The 20,625-nt window shown below is 40.4% G+C and overlaps 1 protein-coding gene across 2 annotated transcripts in view; it reads right to left on the reverse strand.

The window, feature by feature from the left end:
- Positions 1–4,156: 4,156 nt before the first annotated feature.
- LOC116034998 (NAD(P) transhydrogenase, mitochondrial-like) overlaps positions 4,157–20,625 on the reverse strand; it is a 34,351-nt gene continuing 17,882 nt past the window's right edge. Inside the window, exons 13-23 of one of the 2 annotated variants that reach the window (XR_004101254.2) lie at positions 19,217–19,362; positions 18,867–19,062; positions 17,970–18,203; positions 16,982–17,142; positions 15,081–15,260; positions 14,595–14,754; positions 10,849–10,930; positions 9,180–9,298; positions 7,892–8,007; positions 5,004–6,813; positions 4,157–4,919 (exon numbers count right to left, since the gene is read on the reverse strand). Coding sequence is in view for 1 of the 2 variants with exons in the window: in XM_035994651.1 (XP_035850544.1) it covers positions 6,664–6,813; positions 7,892–8,007; positions 9,180–9,298; positions 10,849–10,930; positions 14,595–14,754; positions 15,081–15,260; positions 16,982–17,142; positions 17,970–18,203; positions 18,867–19,062; positions 19,217–19,362 (1,544 nt within the window). In the remaining variant the exon portion in view is untranslated. Of the gene's footprint in view, positions 6,814–7,891; positions 8,008–9,179; positions 9,299–10,848; positions 10,931–14,594; positions 14,755–15,080; positions 15,261–16,981; positions 17,143–17,969; positions 18,204–18,866; positions 19,063–19,216; positions 19,363–20,625 lie in introns of both variants that reach the window. The other variant, XM_035994651.1, reaches the window with a different exon arrangement.

A 20,625-nucleotide genomic window follows, 5' to 3' on the forward strand; every position in this document is an offset into this window, starting at 1 on the left:
ATTCATGGGCATATTTCTGTTGAGTATGAATTTAACGAGCAATAATTTAGTTTAATCAGTCTGGGCCAAGGGGTTACGAGAACAGATTTCTCTGATTTGGGACCCTGGTGAGTTCAGGCTGTTGCATTAGCATTAGTTGAATAGCAAATACAGTATGTAGTTCATGTTCAGACTTGCAATTGGTAAAAAGACATGTTAAACAGATGTTGATCCTGGTATAAAGGCTTGTTGGGAGAGGTTTCATCCGCTAGCACAGCCACATCCTTTGGCCTGATTTGAGACACACACACACAGAGTGGGGGGACCTAACTACAAATCTCTCCAATCACACAGTTTCATCTGCATGCCTTTCAACAAGGATTACTTCATGTACACAAGGTCTCTCTCTCTCTCTCTCTCTCTCTCTCTCTCTCTCTCTCTCTCTCTCTCTCTCTGAGTTAACTAGGGTTTGGAGCTGCAGATAGTTTTGAGGCCTGCGGGGTCTGAGGTTGGTGCTCATCACACGATCAAATACACGGCAGAGACTCAAGCCTGTCTGCCTAGCATTGATTTAAAATGTGTGTCCTGAACTAACAGTGCTGGAACACTGTGGTTCCTATAGTGGTGAGTGGGAGAGGAGATGTTGCTGTAGCATTCAAACACTATTTGCTCATAGTTTCAGGGGATTTCAAAGTAAGTTCTGTTAGAATATGTTCAGGGTCGATATTTGGGTGTAGGCTATGACCTCATCACTACCAGCAAACACACACCAAGCTCAGCACAGCATTGGGGACGATGGATTGCTGTATCCCAGCATGCAGCCAATTTCCAAACCAGGCACCTCCAGACATTGCAAGAAATATACTATCAAGTGAAATGAGCCCAAAGCTTAAACAATAGGGGCTTTCCGACCGTTGTTTATATTAGCATATAAACAACAGAGTATCAACAGTGCACTGACACTACAGTATGTGGTCAAAAGGTTGGAGTTGATTGCAGTAGAGTGCAGCAGCAGCATAAACCACAGAACAAGAGGTCAGCATGATGCAAGCAAGTAGACACATTTCTTCTGAAGTAAGATTCCACCAATGCTTAGCTGAGTGTTAACTGTGGAAAAAAATATGAATGTGAAGAAAAGTGAGTGTTGAGTGCAAATGAAGCAAATACAGGGAAATATAGTAATGTGAAAAACCATTCTTGAAAACACACTGCTACATCCATAAAGTCTACATGGCATTGTTACATAATGTCCATAACACTGAGCCAATAACTGCCCAAAACAACAGCAACAATCTCTAGGCCAAGGCCAATACCAATCCAGCCCCATTAAATTTATAATCAAATGTATTACTCAAACATGATGAGTATTCGTGACGTCAACTGCTTCAATGCACACACAAACAACAACAACCAAAAGAAAACTTAAACCACTACAACTTAAATTAATTCACATTAGTAGCATCTGCAGCAAGCAAGCAGAAGACAAGTGCATAAAGCAAACACCACGACAGCACAATTTACAAGTAGTAGTAACTTGGGTACTTAGCTAGTTGATGTGAAGCAAGGTCCTTGGCATCTCATTCAGCAAAAAGTCCTTTCGGGATAGTAACTGCAGTTCCAAGCTAGCTAAAACAGCACAGGAAACTCTCTTTGCATTTCAAGCAGCATTTGAGGCCCACCTGACACCATACATTCTCACTTTGTTGTTGGGGACACATTATTTATCCGATAACTTTGGCGTCATGAAGCGATACAACCATAGACTGTATGGATACAACACAAGCTAGCTTTTTACTGAATGCACTGAATCCGCAATTTCACGGCGGAGTAATCTGCTAGCAATACTGGCAATTTAGCAGCACCGCAAGGGCTAAAGAGTTGGCGGAGAAATGATGGTTTATTAACCGCCATTTTGCAACAAGGTGTGTGTTAGTTGCTTACTAGTTCTCTTAATACATCCATGGTTAGTTGCAGGTTTTTTATAAAGTTGGAGCCAGTACAATAGTCATAATAGGTCATTATAATCTTTTAGTTATAATACAGAGGGTGTTTTTGTTTGTTTGTTTGTTTTGTCCTTTGGTAGAACCCCACATGGCCTTAGGAAAGAGGGAACAATCTAAAATGTGTTTGAAAACATATTCAACAATATTAGAAGGACTGTGTGTTGCATGATATACTGCAATGTACCTAGTACAGAAATATAGGCTGCCACACATTTTTATATGTAGGCTATTTTAAGTGGTGGAAGTACATTTACTCAAGTAGCTTACTGTAGCCTACTTAAGTTAGAATTTTGAGTTACTTGTACTTAGGTATTTCCATTTATGGTACTTTATACTTCTATTCCACTACATTTCAGAGGTAAACAGTACAGTAAAAAAAGCTAGCTCCACCAACTACCATATTAAATAATGCATGTTAATGCATTATAAAAATCCAACAGCAGCGTCACCAACTGGGCAAAGCTCCAGGCCCCCTCACCCTCAGGAATCCTAAAAACACCAGGTTCATTGTATGTTAGTTGGTTTGTGATCATTTTTGTAATTAAAATGTTGTTTGGAAATATACAGTTGCCTATACCCCTAAGGCACAAGCATCTAAAATGATATGGGCCTTAAGGCTGGTTCTGGAGTATTACCTGTCTTGTCTACCAGGGGCCCTGTTTTAAAATGTACATGCTGGTCAAGCAAGGGGTCAATATAGCCCACAGATAATTTTAGCTACCTAACAGATTAATCAAATTAATTCAAATTCTACTTTTTATTAATAATCTGAACACTTAATCAACTGCTTATTTAGTTCTTACACGTTGGCTACATGGATGCTCACCGACCTTATCAAACATGGAATCCACAAAGTGCGTCTCATCATCAAATAGATTCAAAAACATTCACTCACCAAAACAGATTATCGTCGTAAATAATTAAATACCCTCCATGTCAAATTGCATGCAAGGCCAGGCAAAACAAATTGTGTTTGTTTTTTTTTCCAGGGAAGACAGACTATCCCAGTAGGGAGAAGGGATGGAGGCTTATTGTGGCTGGAACATGCTGGCTATCCTTCAGCACTCTGGGTAAATGCTGGCAGTGTGACAATAGACCATCTTGAGCCGAGGAGGCTGTCACCTCAGCACTTATCAGGATGTAAATCTTCATGCTCTCTCTCTCTCTCTCTCTCTCTCTTACACACACACACACACACAAGAAGGTAACAATTCGGACAGCACACAAAATAAGTTTTTCATTCTTCATTCATTCTTTTTCACTATCTCCACATCTGGCCTCTGCTGTGGGAGTGACAGTTCTCTTTAGATCTCATCCAGCCTGAGAGCAGATAACAGCCTGTCTGAGTGCTACTTGTTACAGGATGAAGACACCCTCATCACACACACATGCAATCCCCATCTTCATAAATCTATCTATGGTCTAATCTACTCCATCTCTGTAGGCACCACTCCCCTTCTAAGTACCTCCAATTCACTCTCCGCTGATGAATAGCAATCAAGTGCCGCTTGTAGGTGAAAATATTACACAAACTGATATTTACATTTCAGTCATCATCACAACCCTCATGACAAACTCATGCGATCCCATTCTGTTGCACAGGGACACTTTGAGGTTACAGAGGTGGCTTTCCTAACCATCGTGTGTGCCTTCTTCCCACTATCCCTCATCAAGGCAGAGATATTGTGTTCATCTCATAGCTTCATTTTTGGAATAGAACACATGCTCAGTGCATGACACTGGTGGCAGGACAGCAAAAATAAACCACTTCCTAGCTGCATTTCAATGGCTTATCGTGACTTCTTTTAAGTAGTTATACTCTTATCTTGAGGTCTTCAGCTGCATTTAATTTCCATCCAATCAAAGCGCTGATTGCCAGATTTTGATATAGCTAGAATTATTTTGCACGAAGTGTTTACATTATTTGGTGTACCCTCTGTGAAGCAGCACTGCACAGATGAAGTATGTGTGCGAGTGTGGATACAACTCCTTCCCCTCATGATCTTTGATCCAGGTAATTGCTGCAAATATTTGACTTTTCAACCCCGCCGGTCTTACCATCAAAGCTGTGGTAGACCTCAGGGAAATCCTTGCAGATCCACTTGTTTATTATCAGGAAATTCAATTGCACCTTTAAGAGTGTGTCAGGGAAGGAATGACACACTCAGGCAACATCTAGTGTAAATACAAGTTTATTAGGGATGAAAATGTTCCATGAGAAACAACAGGGAAAAACATTCACAGTACATTTCATCATTTCATCAACCTAACATGGTGCCCTGAAACACTGTCAACTTCAAAAACCCCATTGTTGCTCTGCACAAATATGGTGCCTCTTTACAAAAATACTTTCCTTAAGAAGGCGAAAAAAGATAAGGGGCACATTAGCAAAACTATTACTATTTTTTATCTCCCTTAATTTGATCAATACCTCAAAAACAGCAACAAACCACAAATGTTAAGCAAACATCTCAATCTAATAGTCCCTAATGACTGCAATTGTGTAAATTGACGTGGAAGAACAATAACCCCTCTTGAGCACCAATGACATCTGCAGCTCTACACTTGCATAACATACAGTCAACTAGCCAGCGGCAAACTGAGGTCTAATGGTTAAAAAACACAATGTGAACACAAAACAGAAGGCAATTGGTCAGGCTTAGGATATATGAGAGCTGACTGATGGTCTGGTGGACATCCTCTGGTCATTTCAGTCAAGGGTTATTGGTCAGATGAGGGTCCTCTGGAAAGTTATTGGTCATTTATGGAGAGGTAGGATAGTTGTCATGGTCAACGTATCAGGTCCAAGGACAAAACTATAACAACTAACTTCTTACAGTACTTATTATAGATTTTAAAAGTAATGAAAACTGCTGCCCTGTCACCTCGTGACCTATTGTTCCTCAAACCTTGTACCAGGAAAACTTCTCACTAATTCTAGATCTACTGTATCAGGACCATCAAAACTGTGGAAGGTGAAGTGAGGATGGCAGCAATCCAACCTTAGTCAAAAATTAAAACCCGATGGACTAGGTTTCTGGTGATATAGTTATTGGTTAGTTAGGTGTAGAGTGGGAGCTACTGTCATTTTGTCAGTGATCTTTCAAGAATTACTTTCAATAATTAAGTGGTTTAACAGCAACCAGTCCATCTATAGTTGTGCCCAATCTATCCAGATTGAGTTTAAAAGGGGAGGTTTTGGCACAAGTTTATGTTTATGGCAAAGGAAAAAAAGGGACAAGATTAATTTAGAAATGGATAATAACGTTGAACAATTCATGTATTCTGAATGTCGTGACTAATTGAATGCAATGTTGCTTTAGACTCTTTACAAAACAGCCAGGTTAACATCTGGCCCTAGTTTACAAACAGTGATCCTTCATTTCCCTCCAGAAAAATAATGAGGACTCACATATTGGAGTGGATGGAGCCACCTTCACTTAAAAAAGAAAGAAAAAAACACCCTCCTTTATCGTAAAGACCAAAGGCTAGTCTCAGAGCACGTGTACTGTAGCATCAGAACCACACAGGATGATGTGATGCACCTGGTTCAAAAACATCATAAAATCCATTCAGCTATCAGAGTGTCTGTTTGTGGGAGTAGTTACAGTCTTTACTAGCGTTACATGACAGCTGTGGTCTCACACTTAAAAAAAAAAAAGGTCAGATCCATTTGGTTGATTGCCTTAAATGCTTGATAGACGAGGTTTGAATGGATCTTTAATGTTTTGGGATCCATGTGTGATTGCTGCACTAGAGGCATAGGTGGAGGTCACGAGTGAAATTAAAAAAAGAAAATAGCATAACTAGATTTCTATAGTCAGCTATGGCTTCTAAAACGAGATTTTCTAGGTTTATAATAGTAATTAGACCGAATACAAAAATCTCTCAATACCGTAAAAACTGGAACTGAAAGAACTTTACAAAAATGGTGCACTATCCTGCTTTTTTTCTTCTTACTTGTACAGAAAAATAAGGTGTGACATTAGCATTTGAGCGAATAAATCTATCAAAGGGAACAGCAAATTACCTTACAATAATAAAGGGAATCTCTGGAGAAAACGGAGAAAACACCTAACAGTGTGAAAAAACATGAGTGCTTTAGTCTCTTATATCTTTCTTCTGGTTTTCACCTTTATATCTCAGCTTTTGTTTCTTTTTAATTCCAATTCATCTCAAATTTTCTTTCAACTATTGACTATTTCCTAAAATATCTTAATAGCGAATTTTAACATATTAAACAACATAATGCATCTACATTTCATTGTTGTTTTACAGTAATATAGGTGTCTATAATGAAGATGACACTGTCGGTTGCTGCCCAGATTACACAGACCACATGCATTTGTTGACAAACCCTTCATTTATTATCTAGAAATAAAAGACATGCCTGTAAATCTGGATCTAAGTACATCACTACAGTGGAAGCACTAATAGAAGAACTACAATATCTGCATTGCTTGGATCCTACTGCACAAGGGCTTTTTTTTTATTTAATTTGTATTTCTTTTATTCATAGATGATAGGAAGGGTGTGCCAAAAACATTTTGAAATCATCTTTACTTAATTGGCTGAGTCACAATCGGACAAAGATCATCTTAATGTGGAGATATTTTTGGAAAAACTTTCATTGTCTTCGACCTTCCTCGCTCCATGTGTGCTCTAAGTGGAGGTGTCCGCCTTACTGGCTCTGGGACTCGCGGACCTTGGCTTGCAGGGCATCACAAGTCTTCTTGGCGTCGCCTAGCAACATCGCAGTGTTGGGCTTGTAGAAGATGGGGTTGTCAACAGCTGCGTATCCGACACCCAGAGAACGTTTCATCACAACCACCTGGAGTGGGAGGAAATACAGTCACATATACGTACACACACACACATATACGTGTACACACACACACACACACACACATATACGTACACACACACACACACACACACACACACACACACATGTTAGCCTCTAATTGGACGATTAGATGTGAAAATACTGAAGAAGCTGCTTTTAAAAAGAATTTTAGGGAGATTCCTATTCTGTTTCAAGCTATGCCAACTTTTCTGAAGAAAAACTAGAAATTCACTCTCATCCCTGGCATTCTCTCCTTCTCAACAACCTCTGTCTATTGACCATGGATCTAGAAATAACGCTGGGATGTTTGCAATTTAACAGCTGCTGTATTAACACATTTAACAACATTGATTAAATAAAGAAAAATACTGGGCATCAATCAATTAAATGCTAATATAAACCTAATTAAATTATAACCTGAAACTCCTTCATAGTTAGTTTTGGACAACATGAATTCAATAAAGATGTTTGATTTCAACAAAAGTCCAAAAGTTGTGTATGAAAAAGTAGTTTGTGTCATGACTCATGTATGCATAATTGGGCACTTAGGAATGACTGTTTAAAAGCATTTGTGTGATTTTTTGTAAAACCCAAATTTTTGTCCTTTGTTTTTATCTGTGCACCTGTAAGTGTGTGTCTGTGTGCATCCACATGAGTGTGTGTGGTTAGGTAGAATGTCCTCTTTGATTTCCCCGGGGGAAAGTGTGTGGAAACAAGTGGGAGCGCTGTATAAATCCCAGATCTCGGAGCGGTGCCAGTGGGATGCTCCGAATGTCGTCATTCCACAGCGACACAGCCACCACTAATGGGATCAGGATGGGACTGCACCTGGAACTGGAAAAATCTGTGTCTATGTATGTGAGCCTGAGTGTGTTTGAGTATGTATTTCTTTAGGTTTGTGTGCATGTGTCTTCAAATGGAGGCCCCTCTACGGGTGTGGACTCCAACATTCAGTTGTGGCGATAAAAAGCAGGCCAGTTGTTGTAAAATCTTCCATTCCTCTCTATCTTTTTGGGCTTCAGGACAACATCATTATCACACATGCATGTACCAGATGTCTCACCTGCTTAGACTTCCAGACCTCCAGAACAGGCATACCAGCAATGATAGAGTTAGGATCTTCCTGGGAGGCTGAGTTCACTGTGTCATTGGCACCGATCACCAGGACCAGGTCGGTTTCTGATTGGACACCCAACACATTTAAATCAGAAAACAATGCTTTTACCTCATCTTTACAGGATTTATTAGTTTTGGCCTTTGACTCCATGACGTTATATCTTATCCAATCTTTCACTTATCAACTCAAATTATATCACTTTAGTCTTGTTGTCACTGTTAGGTTACCAGGCAACCAGCGGAGACTCCAGGAAGTCCTAGCCAAGAAATAATTCCACAACCTAATTCCCCATAAAACCACAACTTGTCATTTTGATACCTTGATTTGAGTACAGATTGAACAAATGATATATAAATGTATTCATTTGTGAGCTTTAGCAATGCTGGTTAGCACATTGTTTTTTTGGGGTTTTTTTGGACTGAGTTGGGCTAGCCGTTGTCCCTAGCTGCCAGTCTTTATACTGAGCAGATCACAATCTTGTCATCTAACTCTTGGCAAGAAAGCGAATAAGTCTATTTCCTAAAATGCCAAACTATTCTCTTAAAAAAGGTATAATATGTAACATTTCCACATTAAAAGGTTCTAAAAACGACTAGAACTGTGTTATTTATTATTATAATATATAAAATTGTAATTATCCCAAATGTTTTCAACAATGTTAAAACCCAGAGAAGAAAGAGAGTCTGTAATTTGAATCTAGGTAACAGCCCATTTCTATTACATTTGGTTAGTGTTATCAGAGAAACAAGCTGAGAGAATGTAAGCGGCAGCTCGGCTTCCAGCCCCTCCGCCGACAAGCCAAACAGCGTCGGAGAAACACTGATTTTTAACGTGAAACTGCTTTAGTCAGTATTTTTTTTACCAGTTTTTATAACCTGGTCCTTTGGTTTTGGAGAGGAGGGGACCACATTTGGCTCCTGGCAAAAACCTCATGAACAAGGAATACTCAAGGAATCTTAACCGGGAGAAGCTGACTGCAATGACGACAATGGTGGTGAAGACAACAAATCCCAGATCCCAGGCTACTTCACAACATCACCAATCTGCGTCTTTTGTTATTGTTTTGATTGAGAGACCCCTAGCGGCAGATAAATGACATATTGTACGTTTAACTTCACTCTCTAAAAAGCTGAAGCAAAATCAAACATGTTGGGTCCCAGTAATTCTGGATGAATCAGTCAAGAAATTGACGGCAGGTACAGTATGTAAAAGACAAGAGAGGACTGGATCTTACCGGCAAAGTCTTCATTAATTTCCTCCATTTCCAGGACAATATCATATGGGACACCTGCTTCAGCCAACAGCACATTGAGCTGACCAGGCATACGGCCAGCCACAGGGTGAATACCAAACCTGTAAAAACAACATTTAATGAGTACTTTAACACGGTCCCTCCTCTAATCATGGAGAGGGGAGATTGGATCAAAATGAATGGAGTCGGGCAGAGAAAGAGACAATAAGATGGAGATTTTGCACAAGTGGGGTTGAGAGACGTTTGTGATTATAGTCTGGTTACTCACACACTTCCTATTGCACTCCTTGACTATGTATTATTTGTTGAGTGTGTACGCATGTGTGTGACTGGATATACAAAGCTCTCAAACTCAATTAGCCATGTCATGTAATCAGGGTAGGAAATTACCACCAGCCACTGAATTCTGGTGGCTGGCTCTCTCTGACCGATTTGGAGACTTATTTTCTATTATGTTGGACGAGTTTAGGCTGATTCAGAGTGAAAATGGTCTGTCGGTTCTGGGCCTTATTAGTGACTGTGGCTGCCGATTGAAAAAGTCCTTTTCTGCCCTTCATGTAAATCCATACCATTTACATGCATTAGAGGACAGTGGGAAGTTGCAAAGGCTTTGATCTTGGAGAGGGCAGCGGAAGTGTGTTGTGCTTCCGAACCTCATACTGTCAATAAACTGTAGTGTGTAAGGAAAAGGAGTAAAACAGCATATGGTTCATTCAGACAGAGATAGATAGATAGATAGATAGATAGATAGATAGATAGATAGAGAGAGAGAGAGAGAGATAGAGAGAGAGAGAGAGAGATACTTTATTCATCCCAAGGGAAATTGTAGAGGGACAACATATGAAGAGTAAGAAGACAAGTGATAAATCATGAGAACGCATTAAAATACAGAACAGAGAAAATCTGGAGAGAAAGAGTAAGAAATCAGGGTGAAGAGTTGATTTTCTGACCACCCACTTTCCTCTAATCAAGTACAAATGCTCTAAGTAGCAGCAGCTGCAACAGCCAGGATCAAACGACTGAGGCAGCACAATTACACAAGCTTCCGCTGTACCTTGTCCTTCCTCTACTCTCTTTCGCATTTCCCTTTTTTGTTCTTTCTCCACACACTGGTCTCTTCCTATCTGTCCCATCTTCTTGTCATCAAGCCCAAAACCACAACTCTCCTTTTCGGTCCTTCATGGCTCAGCTTACATCTTGTAGTGGGTAAAAATGTGTCTTTATTTCCTCCCCTTCTTAATCTACATGTGCATCCATCTATACTGTATTATCTAGCTACATATATAACTATCTAGCTATTCATCTGTAGAAATTACAGTTGACTGCTTATGAACACGCCTTGTACTACTTGTATTTCACAACTCTGTTTGCCTGAGATACAGTAGTTACTGTAGTTTATCCCATGAACTGGGTGAATACTCAATTCTGATTGGCTGCAGGGTGTCCCTAAAAAAGTGTCATAGGACACCTACTAAAGGAGTTCCGGTGAAACTGACTATTTACCGTTCTAAATAATGCGCTACATTAAAAGAAAAAGAAAATGTAAATCTGATTTCCAACACTGTGTGGTGCTTCAGTGCAGTGTTGCCAACTTAGCGACTGTCGCTAGATTTAGCGATTTTTCAGACCCCCTTAGCGGCTTTTTTTTTACCTGACTTTCTTGCCAGCATCTTTAAGCATTTTCACCAACTCAGCGATGGGGTACTGGGCCTTTGCCGCACAGAGTCCATAACCTGAAAGATTGAAACAACAGGTAAGAATTAGCGCCACGATTTACCTGTCCAAGACACATTTGTGATATCTGAGACAAAAACTCATGTTGTTACAGATACATTTTCTGATTTTATAGTAGTAAAATGATGATAGTAAACTATATATCTTCTAAGTCTTGTGAATATGTCACTCTCAGCTCTGGGAAATTGTGATGGGCATTTTTTGCTACATTTAACTGACAAAACGATTTATCGATTGATTGAGAAAATAATCTGAAGACTAGCTAATCGATAATGAAAATAATACCTAACCTTTACCAACCCAGAAATGGTGTAAAATGCTCAACAGCACACAGTGAGCAAGCACATAAAATAATGACAAGTATTAACCAAAAGTTACTATGCTAACTTGACAAAAAGCACACACTATGTGATAAGCAGCACTTATAAAAAAACAAACAAACACAGCCATCTGTGGTAGGCAGCAGTCTGATCGACAGGTGATAAGGTGGTGTTGTTGTTAGCAATCTTTAACTGGACAACCAAATTTCATACTGTTTAAAGGACAATTCCGGCGCAAAACGAACCTAGGGGTTAATAACAGCTGTGTATCCACTCGGTCGTTCTCTGGGACATGTTTTCATGCTAATCGAATGTGTGTGTAACTTGAAACAAGCTAGCGCGGACCGCCGATTAGCTTACAACGCTAGTATTCGAGGCACAGGGAAAGTAAAAACAAATCGCTTATTATACCACTAAAAAGGCTCAAAATATCACCAAACTTCAACGGTAGCATAATGAGGGTCCCTAAATGTTAACCGAAGCATTGAGAACACTGTAAGTGCACAGACAGTTAATTGAAAAGATAGTTTAGAAAGACAGTAGCTCCCAAGACAGCAGCCGCCTGTATACGAGAATGCGAGTGTCTTTATAATCTATCTTTTTAATAAACTGTCTGTACACTTACAATGTTCTCAACGCTTCGGTTAACATTTAGATATTTTGAGCCTTTTTAGTGGTATAATAAGAGATTTGTTTTTACTTTCCCTGTGCCCCAAATACTAGGGTTGTAAGCTAATCAGCGGTCTGCGCTAGCTTGTTTCAAGCTACAAACACATTCGATTAGCATACTGAGGTGCCCTTAAGTAAAACATTATACATGCTCTGCACTGAGGCTGACCGCCCCCTACTGCAACTTTATTATGGTTTAATGACTATGTTATCGATGCTGTAAGAGTTACAGTTCCAGATGATGGATTGAACGATAAATAAGACAAAAAAGTACTTCTCAAATGTATATGTATTTCAACTAACCATTTTCTCTTACTGTGATACTTTAAATCATAATATTAACATTCAGATTAATTATGTTACTTGCCTTTTAGAAGTGAACTGGCATTGAATTCTATACACAGTATATGATTTTTTTCTCCAAGCCTCAGACTTCTTTCATGTTTAATATTGCTGGTGTGTGGGACTTGATTTTTATCAGAGCGTCACACACACAAACACACGTCAAACGGTCCAGTGGTGTTTACTAGCCTTGTCACAACAAACAGTCAGGATCTATCTTGTTACATCCCACTAGTCAAAATGACAAGGTTTCAAACTCAGCATAAAGAAAGGAGGAAAAAAAAAAACTCTACAAGAAACATTGTTGACTGTCTGCAGTGCAGCTTAAAAATGTAATGGTTTTCACCTTTTTTTCCTCTCCATCACAGTTATTTCATTACTCGTGCTTCCAATATTCTCTCTGGAGTTTCTCCTGTAAGAAAAACAAGTGGACCTAGGGCATGCGGACATGGGCCAGACGAAGCCAGGAAAACACTTATGTTTATCAGGCAAAGTCTTAACCGTTTCCACAGATGTCAATCAGGCAAAGTGACTGTGACGGCTCCAATTAAGGAGACTGGTCAAAATGGAAACAAGGGGGCTGACTGAAAGCCTGCGCTGGGTAACAATACTAGTCTGACTGCTCACTACAAGGGCGGAGAGAAGAACCATGCATTTATATGGTACGTATTCGTGTCTTAATAACAAATACCTGTATACATCAGCTGATGTGATGTGTTAACTTTTAATACATATACTTGTTATGTCACTTTATTGATGTCTGTACAAGAGCATATAAACTTTGCACTAATGTTTGATACAAATGTTGCAACTGCAGAGAGAATTAACGATGTACTGACAGATGTCTTTCAAATCTCTCAATTCATAAAATTACTTTGACTGGTTCTATTATGATTTGTTTCTACTTATTCTTAACCTCATATTTCACTGGTTCATGTTTTTCTATAATCCTCCAAAGAAATGTCTGGCATGTTAATATTGGTCTTGGTGGGGTGTTGTTTGTAGAACATTTTGAAAAAAGGCTAAAAAAGAAAATCATTTTATTTCCGCTCTATCATTTCTTCCACTCCTTCCAACAAAAAATGTCTTCGGTCTGTTTTTGGTTTCAGCTGTCAGACGTGTTCCTCTTTGTCTTCTGTTGGTCTCAAAAAAGGAAAAAAAAATGTTTTTTTTGGATGCTGCTACATGGATCACTTATTTTCCACTTGTATTCTCTTCTCAACCATGTGACCACTTTAATCTCTCTAATAAATTGGGATATCTCTGTATGTATGTATGTGTGTGTGTGTGTGTGTGTGTGTGTGCGAATGCGTGTGCGTGTATGTGTGTCTGTCTGTCTTTGAAATATCTCATAAACCGTTTATTCAATCTACTTCCACGTGGTTTCCTGGGTAGCCAATGAACTTGGGGTTTGGAATTTGGAGCAGCTTGGACAGCGTTGGATATTGGATAATAATAAACTGTGAATTAAACTAAATGACTGCACAATAAAGGTTGAGAAAAAACGGTTCTGTAGAAAGCTACAAGCAACAATACCACAGGCTAAGCAATCGGGCCGTTCCAAACAAGCACAATTTGAACGGGCACTGTACTAGTTCTTGTAAATTGCAGAGGCTTCCTCTAAAGAGTTAGTTTTTGTATATAAGCACTCAGCACTGTGACTGGAATCACCAATTTGCAGGCTGGATGCCTTTAGTCTGTGTTTACATGTACCCACGTGAGTAAAACAAATCTTTGGAACTTGGAACAGTCTGGCGAGAGGACTGAAATGTCACCGGGCCACACAATGATGGTTTGAAGACAGCAGTACCAAGGACCATCATAATAGTCCAAGTGGCAGGTTCAGACACATATTTAAAGTAAAATATTGAAAACATGTAAAAAGAAGAAAAGCTTGTACCTGGAACAAAGTTAGGGCCCATGCTTTAACCCCGAGAAAGGAACTAGAAGCCAATTTTGTATTTGAATTGTTAACATAAACCAAGCATACCCTCATTCCAGCTCATTTTCCCTTGACCTTGCACATATACGCTGCACTGTAGAATGTCTATTTACCTGGGACTGACGACCACACAGAAACCTAAGAGTGTATGTGTGTGTGTGTGTGTGTGTGTGTGTGTGACCACTCTACCATGACTTGTCAATTAGCCTAGCAAAATGGTGATGTAACATGGGTCAAGAAAGGGTTAAATAAACAGAACACACACTTCGCTTATGCTGAAAAAAAAAAAAAAGACTGGCAAAGTCAAAGTACCATGTTTTTCCACTCACGTACAAGCCCTCTGAAGTGTGTGTAGGGGTGTGTGTTCTTGTATTTGTGTGTGCGTCTTACCTGGAGTGATGATTATGCTCTGGGCATCTTTAATCATGTCGACGGTCTGATCCACGTTGACCTCTGTGTGTGTCCCCGTGATCTCCATGGGCTTTCCTGTACCGGTGGAAGACGTGCCGTAACCTCCCAAGATCACGTTAGCCAGTGAACGGTTCATGGCCTGAGAGGGAAGAAACATATTTTGGATTTCTTTTTTTATGATTATATTACCTTTTGTTTTTACGTCATTGACTGCGTACAGCAAAACACAGCAATCAGAGGAAATTTAAAAGGGAAAATTCCTAAAAACACACATTTGTGACCTGAGATTTTAATTATAACAGATACTCTACAGTGGTAAAGTTAGAGTCCCTCCTGGTGGACAGGAGAGGAACAACCACATGAAACTGTCCTGATCTACAAAACACATCAATTGACAGCAGTTTTGCAGAGATTCGGGGCAGCGGCAGTACAATGCATGTTTTTTTAAACTTGTGCTCCACTTACCACACACATAATATATGACAAAATGGCTCCGGAGGAGCCAATGAGAGCTCCGACGATGGTCAGCAGGTTGTTATTGAGCAGGAAGCCCTCAGCACACAGGGCCCAGCCGGAGTAACTGTTCAGTACGGTGATTACCACCGGCATGTCAGCGCCCCCAATAGCAGCTGTCAAGGTTACACCCTAAAGACGAGAAGAAGAAAACAGGAGAGGCGTTTCATCCGCTGCTGTAATCAGATTAGCTGTTTAATACAGTGAACGCCACAGCAGATGTGAGGACCAGCTATAAAGAAAGGAAAAAGATCTCTCCCTCCATAACAACTGGAACTTGCTAGCTTAGTGATGTACTGATTTTTTTTTTTAAACACAATTTTTCTTCCACATGAGGAAAAAACAGCCTTTCCAGCTTCACTTACATTTTTCACAATCAAATTCACTTGTTCGCCGTTGCTCTATCATCCGTGTTTGTTTTGTTTAACAAGGGCCAACTGTAGTTATCAAAGCAGCAGTGATATCCAGGTGCACATCATAGATTGTTCTAGTTGACATACTGTAGCTTTATTTTTAGGAACTTGAGCAAGTGAAAGAACAGATTAACACGCACAAGAGATGATACATTATACTGTACTTTAAAGACTGATTAGAGATCAACTGAAATGATATTCAGCTAACCTCTCTAGGGATGCACTGATCACTTTTTCTGGGACTGACTCCAGTTGCTGATTTGCAAAGCAAGCAAAAAAATTAAATTGTAACATGTCACTTTTTTTTCTTCTTTCACTCTTGGCATCACTTTTTGACTCTCTGGGTCGGGATGTACGTTTAACTGACATGCGGCACAAGAACGGGACAGTTAGGTTTAGGAAAAGATCGTGGGTGGGGTTACAAAATGTATGTTTCAGTGACGCGCGGGACAAGAACGGAACACAAACCCCGGTCTCCTGGGTAAAAGTCCTGTGATGATGAAAATTAGTTTGGATTAGATCAAAATATGGGAGGAGATAGGTTTAAGAAGTTTTGCAGTTTTTGCAAAAAGTTGAGTGATGGACTTCAAAATTGCTACTGGGTAAAAGCAGAGTATAGTTTCTGCTCTAGTGGGGCTACAGTTTGATATAAGTTGCAACATTGTAGCATGTACGGTTGATTTGTTATGAATTTTTTAAGTTTTGAATTTTAGATGGCTGTTGTAGTGCCACTATCAGGACTATTAGCACACAAATCGCACTGATTAAGTTTGACATACGACTGGACTTATGTGCAAAGTTTGGTGAGTTATCGTGCATGGGAACATGGATTTCTTAGGAAGATGATGATGAAGAAGAAGAAGAAGAATACTGGCAATAACAATAGGGTCCACGCAGCTTCGCTGCTCGCCCCCTAATTTACTAAGAGTTAAGATATTTTGATACATTTTCTTTTTTTAAATTTCCTTGACATGAAAGTCAAGGAAGTGTGACACTTTTTCAAAAGTTAAGCAAGACTTAACAATGGTGGAGACCAATATAATGAGTCAAATACAAGCAGGAACCTGGCAGTTTTACAAAGACAAGCCTGTTTGCCACTATGGCTGCCAGACTATTAACAGCTCTCTGCTCAACGCTGACTAAATGTCTGGCCAGCTACTGTTACCTGTGCAAGAAGCCTCTTATTTTACTTTCTTTTTTTTGTAAATCCCTTTTGCTTACTTTTTCCTCAGATATTACATCATAATCTCACTTCCAGCAGCATGTTTTTTTTACTCTTATGTCTTTTCCAATTTCTGGTGTTTATTGAAGTCAACATTCTTACACGTTCTGTCAGCATGTAAGAAAATTCCAATCTGCAATATTTAAGTGCCGATATTTCTGTTGACGGGCCCAACTGAGTGCCAAAACAGACCGTAGATATACACACATGGGTCATACCATGACAGCGGAGAGAGCAGAGACCGATCCCAGACAGGTGAGGCCTGTAGTGTAACTGGGATCCAGCATGAAGGGAATCATTCCACCAATACTGCCGGCCATAAGAGTGCCATTCAGAGCGTGACGAGCAGGGAGCATCAGGGGAGCACTGTTCAGAATACCTGCATGGAGAGAAGGAGGGAGAGAAAATATTTAATACAAACACCCCTAAAAACTGCACGTAAACACTTGTTTTGATTTATGCCTTGCTAAAACAATTTCACAGCTGATTGATAAATAAATGCAACAGTGGAAAAAAGCTTAGTTAGATTTATCCTTCAGCAGCCACCACTTGAGACTTGTCATTAACTGAATGTCATGTTCATGCATAATTTGCCCTCATGAAACACTTGCAGACAACATGGAAATTACAGTGTGGCTGCTAGGACTGGTGCCAGCACATTAACCCAATGAACTTCTCTTTTCCCTTCACAGCAGGCAGCAGTGGGCATGAAGCATCAGACCTTCTTTTGTTGATAACGGCCAAGCTGACATAAAGGGAATATACTATTAATCCTGTTTTGAGTGAAGTTCACTCACATAAATAAATGCACTATGTTCATTTTATTATGCCTACATGTTAGTGCAAAAGGAACTGCAGCTCACCTTAAGAAAACTGCTGTGGTTTTCAAAAAAAACTAATATAATAAAGAGAAGAGAGATAGACATTGTGGGAGCCAGAGCCAATCCAATTCCCAACAAAGGTTTTTGCAATGTATATCATGTAAAGTACGCCCTCTAAAGAGTCAAATACCAAACACATAATGGGCTACATTCGATGTGCTGTTTAGGCCTTCTTTTTGTCTACCTATGTCATCAACTGTTTGATGAATGTGCTTTATAACACGATAATAGCATTAATGCAAGTTTTGTCTGTGCATCAGCATGGAAGTGTACATGTTTGCTCTACAGGGAATAATAAGTATATACACGACTGTGCTTCTCTCACCTTGCAGTTTGCCATATGCCACCAAAGAGCCACTGAAAGTGACTCCACCGATGAAGGTGCCAAGGTACGCGACTATCTTAGTGAGGTTGGCCGCAGGGTCTGTGGCGAAGTGCGGGTACTCGATCATGTATTCGGCCACACAGGTGAGCACGGCAGCCAGCCCCACCAAGCTGTGGAAGGCAGCCACCAGCTGGGGCAGGTCGGTGATCTGGATCTTCTTAGCAATGGCCAGGCCTAAAGGGAGGGGGGGAGAGAGAGAGAGAGAGAGAGAGAGAGAGAGAGAGAGAGAGAGAGAGAGAGAGAGAGAGAGATAACAAATAAATAAAGTGCATTGGCCCTGAAAGACCCACACACTAATAACATGCAAATCACAAGCACGTGCACACACACTCAGAGGATTGCTGGGAAGTGGGTCCATCTGAGAAGCCAGGTGTTGCTGATGAGGCCTGTTCGGGGAAATTCCATGTTTGTGAGTGGGCCTACACTTTGTGTGTGTGCGTGTCATGCAGGAAGCCTTGCAATATGTTGCTGTATCTGGCAACGAGCATTACTGTCTGTGTGGATAGTTTAGTCTAAGGTTCTGCTTTGTTACTGGAACAATTAGCATTTAAATGATCAAACTGTCCTGATTGAGCGAGATGAAGTGAGTAATACATGCTGCTGACCATTTCGACAGACCTCCTGAGTCTGGCAGGGAGTTAGTCATGTTGTGTTTGGTGTAAACATCACAGAGATGTCTCTGAGCTCTGCACACCTGCTGCTTCATCTGGCCAAGCTTGGAATACATGCACATACACACAAAGGCAATCTGCTGCAAAACAATTCTGCAAGTATTAAGAGTCTAGTATCTGCAAGTCTGCCCTCTCCTTCTTTTGACATAAATACACACAGACTCACCAGCAGTACCGCCTACAGCCATGGCTGCACTCATCTGTGCCAGGAGCTCAGGACTCGGTTTGAGGGCACCCAGAGTGGCAACGATCCCCCCTGCGACTCCCATCATACCCAAAGCGTTACCCAGACGGGCGGTGGACTGGTTGGAAAGGCCAGCCAGGGCACCAACACAGCACAGACCTGAGCCCAAATACATCATCTGGTGAGAGAAAGAGACAGAGAAAAGAAAAAGGGGGTCATAGACGAGGACTGATGAGCCACAGGATGAGAAATAGGGACAAATGATTTACTTGGAATGTCCTGTACTACATGTGGGAAAACACAGGGGGCATGGCATAAACATCCCCTCGCACCTGTTCAATGTTGTATCCAGACTGCAGAGCAGCAGCGTAGCCACCGACAAAGACACCACCAGGAAGCAGATAAAGGTAGTTATGCTCTGGAGGATCAGTGGGACGCTTAAACATGTCCAACATCTTCTTAGTCACCAGGAAACCACCTGGGTGAGACACAGAGAAAATAAATACTCCTGTACTTACAGTGGCACAAAATGAGATTTAAAAGCTGCTTTACAAAAAGGAGTAGTAATATATAAGAAAAACCTTTAAATGATAAAACGGTGCAAAAATAAGGAGTACGAGGTGTTGATGCAGGGATGTAAAAGGTAGGAAGTCGAGGCTCCTGAAGTACATGAAAAAAATACTTATTTTTAGACAGCAGGTGTTTTAAAGCCAATAGCTAAAAACGGTTGCCAAGCCCAATAACCAATGTTAGGAATTTAATGAGTCTACTTTATGTCAGTGTAAATATTTCAAGTAGAAAACCTCAAAAGTGTCAAACTGGGACCAGACGGTGTCTCACTGCTTTACAGCAGGAGATCACATTTCTGTGTGTATGTCTGCCTTTTTTCCCTGTGGCATGATTGTAGCAACGCGCACACACACACACACATGCACCCATACATACAAGGGTGAATCAGAGGCTAGCACCTGTTTCTCACCAGTAATTTTAGTCGTAGACTGTCCTAGTTAAAACATGTAACATAATCTGACTAATATTATTTTTGCTGACCAATCTGAGTCAATATATTGATATGGAGGAATGTTCATGTATTTCGACAATGCAAAGCCAGTATCCACTCATTTATTTTGATTATTTCGGGTTTTTTTATACCCAGAATGGAAATGTCAAAGCATCGGCCAAAGTGATTAGAATTCTGCCTTAGGGGGCCATGAATGCAACGATTTTAAATGGCGATCAATTTTGTTGTTGAGACATCTACCTCGAAACCACTAATGTTGACCTCATGGTGGCACTAGAGTTTAAGTCAGGGGATCATCAAAGTAATTAGGATTCATCCACTGGGAGCCATGAATGACAACATTTCAAGGCAATCCATCCAATTGTTGAGATATTTCAGTCCGGACAACTAACATTGCCATCAATAGAGCCACGCCATGATTGTGGCCAAAAACTTAAAGAAGCTGTACTTGAAATACCGAAAAGAAAAGTGGTCTGGGTATTCCTCCACACGCTCTCACAGACTGTTCCCCAACTTGTGAAATACAAAAGTTTTGTCACGGCACTCTGCGTTTGATACCGATGCATAAGGCACTCACGCGCAACTGGACCGGCTGCCAAACCAAAGAACAGAGAAACTCGGATTACAAAACATACAGTAGCTTGACTTCATTCTCTGCTTAGGACACCATTACTTCACTATATCTTTACATAGCAAATATTTGTTTGCTGCTATATTAGT

The sequence above is a fragment of the Sander lucioperca genome, chromosome 1 (assembly GCF_008315115.2).
Source record: "Sander lucioperca isolate FBNREF2018 chromosome 1, SLUC_FBN_1.2, whole genome shotgun sequence".
NCBI lineage: Eukaryota > Metazoa > Chordata > Actinopteri > Perciformes > Percidae > Sander > Sander lucioperca.